This window comes from Acyrthosiphon pisum, unplaced genomic scaffold (genome assembly GCF_005508785.2).
Source record: "Acyrthosiphon pisum isolate AL4f unplaced genomic scaffold, pea_aphid_22Mar2018_4r6ur Scaffold_17916;HRSCAF=18589, whole genome shotgun sequence".
Taxonomy (NCBI): domain Eukaryota; kingdom Metazoa; phylum Arthropoda; class Insecta; order Hemiptera; family Aphididae; genus Acyrthosiphon; species Acyrthosiphon pisum.
In genome coordinates this window covers 1-4678 of record NW_021767001.1, presented here as the reverse complement: position 1 = coordinate 4678, position 4678 = coordinate 1, and the positions used below count along the sequence as shown (strand labels likewise).

The window sequence follows — 4678 nt, the reverse complement described above, 5'->3', positions numbered from 1 at the left end:
TTTTACTTCTACATTTTATTAGAGGTGACTAATTTTTAAACTGATAGAGCTAAACGCGATCTGCTGATCATGCAATTTGCTATGTTATGCGTTTTTAAGACAGAAACAACGCTGTGGGTCTACACGTAGTGCTCTTTTATACAAAAAAAAAAGATATATAAAAATGTTCAGACGGATAATTAGTTTAAATGGAAAACATTTTTTTTGCTTGAAACATGTATACTAGTATACTAATAAAAAGTTCTATTGTAATAGTTAATTTCTAAATGTTTAAAAGCCATAAAAATTACCAGATTATGTCAATATTAACATAATCAATAAAAATGTCATTGTTAAAAACAAAGAAAGAGTTTTCATAATTTTTTAAACATTTTTTTTTTTTTAACCTAACCTCCCACTCGTGAAATGAACCACAATGCTCTGTTTTTATAGACAAAATATGCTCTAATATGCAGAATCTACAAATCCCGTAAGTACGGACATGTCAGTAGGTGATGAATTGTTCTCATTGTATACGGCCAATTAGTATGTGAAAATCAGTTGCTTTCTACTAATCAGTTACAATATTGTTTCCACTCAACAGTTAAATTTTTTTTTACTCAACACTAAATGGTCCATATTGTTACTACACCATGGTGCAAGTCTTGTTTATTGAATTGCCTAATATATCAAATATGTTTACAAGACGTAACTCAACAAGAAGTTCAACATATTCAACATAACTGCACAAATACACTTAAAACTAATAACAGTCAACAATTAAATTAATCTATTTCTTCAATAAAAATGTGATGCTATAAAACATGATACTATTTTAATGTGTAAGAAATTAGTACACAATAAATTTAACAATTAATAATTAAAAAGCGTGGCACTATTTAATTTGTTCAACAAAATTGTTAATATTAGTATAAATCAATGAGTTATCAACAAATAATACTTTGCATAGACGGAGTTGTTTTCAAATTAAGTTTGGAGAGTACATAAGAAAAACATATTATAACAGTTGTAAAAAAAATATTATGTATGTATATATATATATATAAATAATAGTAAAAAATAAATGTAACAATTCAAAATGCAAAATGCAAAAATAAAAATAAAATAAAAAATGTGACTAATAGTTTAAAAATAAATACACATTATGCGGCCTTAAGGTAAATCATAATATTTAAGCACCATGATGTATTAAAATAATAAATGTACTCCGTTCATAAAATTAATAACAATATTATTATGTTTAAAGCCCTGTGCAATAGAATTAGCCAACGGTGCCTTCTTTGACTTCGGTTTCTAAATCAAACCAACCAGTAAAACTGGGAGTATTTACGTTGACATAATCGCTAATGTTCAACACTATCTGACCCAAAACTGGACTGTGCCACGTTTTCTTAGTCAGGACAGTCACCTCCAGCTGCTTGCTATTCAACTCTGCCACTCCCATGATATACTCGAATGTTTCTTCGTAAACTGGATTGCAGTTGTCCTTGTACGTCTACACATTAAAAAATACAAGTGAATATTATTTATTAAAACATAACGATGACGTTTTTCATATCCCTTTTGAAACGGAGTCTTACTTCAGTTTTTCGTTTGGTGTTACTGTTTTCTTTCTTGGGTAGGACATACAACTTGACATAAGGATCAGGGATGTCTGAAGCTTCTTTGATTGGTAGGTTACTGAAAACAAGCAATGTGCATGCGTGACCATTAATAATTATTGTGCTTACACTAATAAGTAGGGCCCGGAAGTTCATGCATTTGCATGTTTTTTTTAAACCATTAGATTTATTGCTAAGTGAGCTAGAAATGCATTTCAAGACACTACAAAAAACATATCAAAAGTTTATAGTGCATATTTTTGCATATTTAGTGGTTTTTAAATTTTAGAGCATATTTCTTAATTTTACAATATTTTAGAGCATATTTTATAATTTATGAAGATATATTATGAAAATTCGTAAATAAAAAAAATAAATTTATATTAAAAGAATACTTACTAGATATTCTTATATTGTATTAGGTATATATTGTGTTATAACTACAGTAAAATGTTCCAAAGGCATTACAATTTATAAAAAATTAGAACAATTTATTGAAAAGAATCTGGGCTTTAAACACTATCCAAAATTTCCAAAATTATTCTGAGAGAAGAAATGACAATGGATAATTTAACTGAAGATTTTTCATGTGATGATTTTATATATTTTAAATACGCACCAATTTCTTCGGTAACGTGGAGCGGAGCTTTTCAGTGTACAAAAATATGTTGGCAGACAACAGGCGGCCGTTTATGTTTGAGAATTTATCAAAATCGTTGATTGTAAATTGTAATGTTTAAAAATATATATAAATTAATGAAATAATGTTTTTTTTTGTAAATTTAAAATTTTCTAATTGAAATAAAAAGGTTTTTTCCTCATATTTATAAATTTAAAAAAAATATTTAAGCATATTTAAGCGCATATATCAGGATTTTTAAGCGCATAAGTGCGTACATATTTCCGTAGTTTTTAGTGCATAAACTTCCGGGTCCTACTAATAAGTAATTGTGATGGTATTCTTACACAACTTTGTGTATAGTAACATTGAGACGTTGTCTGGCCACACTGAATGTTAATGTAAGTTGTATGCTGCCTAAAACACCTGTGCCAGGGGCTGGTTCTTCTCTATTTGAATAAAAAAAAATAAATAAAAAAGATGTCATTCCATAGTACAATTAATACATGTCAACAAGATATGATTCTTACGGTTCGGATAACAGTTCGGTAGTTTCAGCTTGCTCAATGAGTGGTTCTTGATCACCGCCACCGGCATGTGAACTTCGTGATACCGTTGAATCTCTTTTAATCGACGAAGTTCTACTCATACCATCCGTGGGCGTGTTAGCGCCAACAGCCGATGACTGAATCTCAGAGACGTCTGCTGACGTTATAACACTGTTCACAGATTTTGTCGACTGTACAGAGGTCTGTCTTGATAGTGGTTTTGTTACTGTAGATATGTCGTCATTAACATCGACCAATACTGGCAGCTTCTTCAAAAACTATGCAAAGTTGAAAGTAAGTAATCACAAACGCCTGTCCAAATATTAAATCAGTGGCGTACAAAAAATTCAAATGGAGGGTGTTATAACAAATGAATAATATAACATATGGTTTATAATTTTTTTAAAAATATTTGTACATTTTTATATAATGAAAAAATGCCAAAAGGAGAGGGTTGAAAACATTTGTGTACAACACTGTATTAAATTATAGTCTGAATATACAAACATACTTTAAGTTGCAAACAAAACAATAATTTGCTGTCATGCTGTTGGTTTTTGCTGTCAATTATCAGATCATAAGGTTGAGTATCAACTCGCATATTTTGGGCGAGAAGTAGTGCTGACAATTCGTACACATACAACCCCAATTGAGTGTTTGTCTTTTGATCTATAACCTGAAAACAAAAAAAAAAAAAAAATACAGTCTAGGTATTTTGAGTCAAGGATAAAATACTATAAATACCTTAAATTCGATGGTGTCTGTTTCAGGGTTGCTCACCAAAAACGTGAATCCTTGTTCATAGACAGGACGTTCAGTGCGTAACTTTCCTACAGTCGTTTGGGTAGTTTGACCAACTGTTACTCGTACCAATGGATCTGGTTTGCTCTGGGCCCGAGCGTTCTATAATATAACAGTGTTAATGATAGAATATAATTTTTAGAAATTAATTTCATTAGAGTACACACCGGCAAATTAATCGCTGAGTCTACATATACCATCACCACAGCTGAACTCAGGTTTGTTATTCGCAGTTCTTGGGTTTCAGTAAGGGCCTAAACAGTACAATATTAGATAAACCATGAACACTATAAGTAATTTTACTCTTCTATTACCCTCTTTAGTGCACTTTGTTCCAAAGTCAAGTCCAACCAAAGCATACGCACATGTATCATGCCATGTTTAGTGTCCTCTAAATTGATCCACTATAGACAAAACATTGTATATATATATATATAAATAAAATGAATGCACATAGTTTCAATTCAAATTATTTGATTTACCTTATCAAAATATCCTGTTTTAGCAACATTGCCAATTTGTATTGAAGCTCTACACAATAAAAATGAATAAAAATATGAAAATTATATTAATTATTATTTATTTTATAAGTGTTTCACCTTCCTAGATTCGAATGTTTTTTGCCCACCATTTCGTCTTCATCATAAAGTTTAAGCTTCAACACTTGTCCTCTGGGAGAAAAAGATGCAAACTACACATTGACAATAATTATACAGTATTAGGAGTGTAAAAATGTATGGATCGATAAAACAATATTCATTACCTCACACCAATAATCCCACTTAGGATTCAGTTCATTGTTTATTGTATGGGTTTTGTATTGTTGTGCACCCAATGTCATAATGACATATGGATCAGATTTACCTTTTCTTATTAAGCTCATGTCTTTGGCTACCAAATTTTTAGCTTGAAAGATGTGTACACGTAGGACACCCTAGAACATAAATAATTAATCTTCAAATATAATGACTTAGAACTGGCTAGAAAATTTAGAATTTAAAATTGTTTATCTGATTACTAACCTCTGGTTCAGTAACTTAACTACATGTGCAGCTATTTCATTGCTCAATACTATAGGCAATTTGTTTGGTAAAACCATTAAAGCAGCT

General features: G+C 30.3%; 1 protein-coding gene across 1 annotated transcript; it reads right to left on the bottom strand.

Moving 5' to 3' along the window:
• Positions 1 to 852: 852 nt before the first annotated feature.
• On the bottom strand, positions 853 to 4672 carry LOC100160105 (extended synaptotagmin-2-like). The gene is made up of 12 exons (XM_003248963.4): positions 4592 to 4672; positions 4333 to 4503; positions 4169 to 4260; positions 4052 to 4100; positions 3884 to 3973; positions 3737 to 3823; positions 3513 to 3671; positions 3280 to 3444; positions 2751 to 3046; positions 2568 to 2669; positions 1581 to 1680; positions 853 to 1495 (listed from the first exon to the last, which is right to left on the bottom strand). Exons 2-12 carry the CDS (start codon positions 4450 to 4452, stop codon positions 1262 to 1264), a joined length of 1494 nt encoding a protein of 497 aa, XP_003249011.1. The 5' UTR covers positions 4453 to 4503; positions 4592 to 4672; the 3' UTR covers positions 853 to 1261.
• Between the last annotated feature and the right edge of the window lie 6 nt (positions 4673 to 4678).

What these genes read in the sequence shown, in the direction of transcription:
- LOC100160105 (XM_003248963.4), bottom strand. Translation starts at nt 4,452, where the DNA reads ATGAGCTTAATAAGAAAAGGTAAATCTGATCCATATGTCATTATGACA. An exon ending in AGTGGGATTATTGGTGTGAG is followed by an intron (nt 4,261 to 4,332) that starts GTAATGAATATT and finishes GTCAATGTGTAG; the next exon opens with TTTGCATCTTTTTCTCCCAG. An exon ending in GTTACTATACACAAAGTTGT is followed by an intron (nt 1,681 to 2,567) that starts GTAAGAATACCA and finishes GCTTGTTTTCAG; the next exon opens with TAACCTACCAATCAAAGAAG.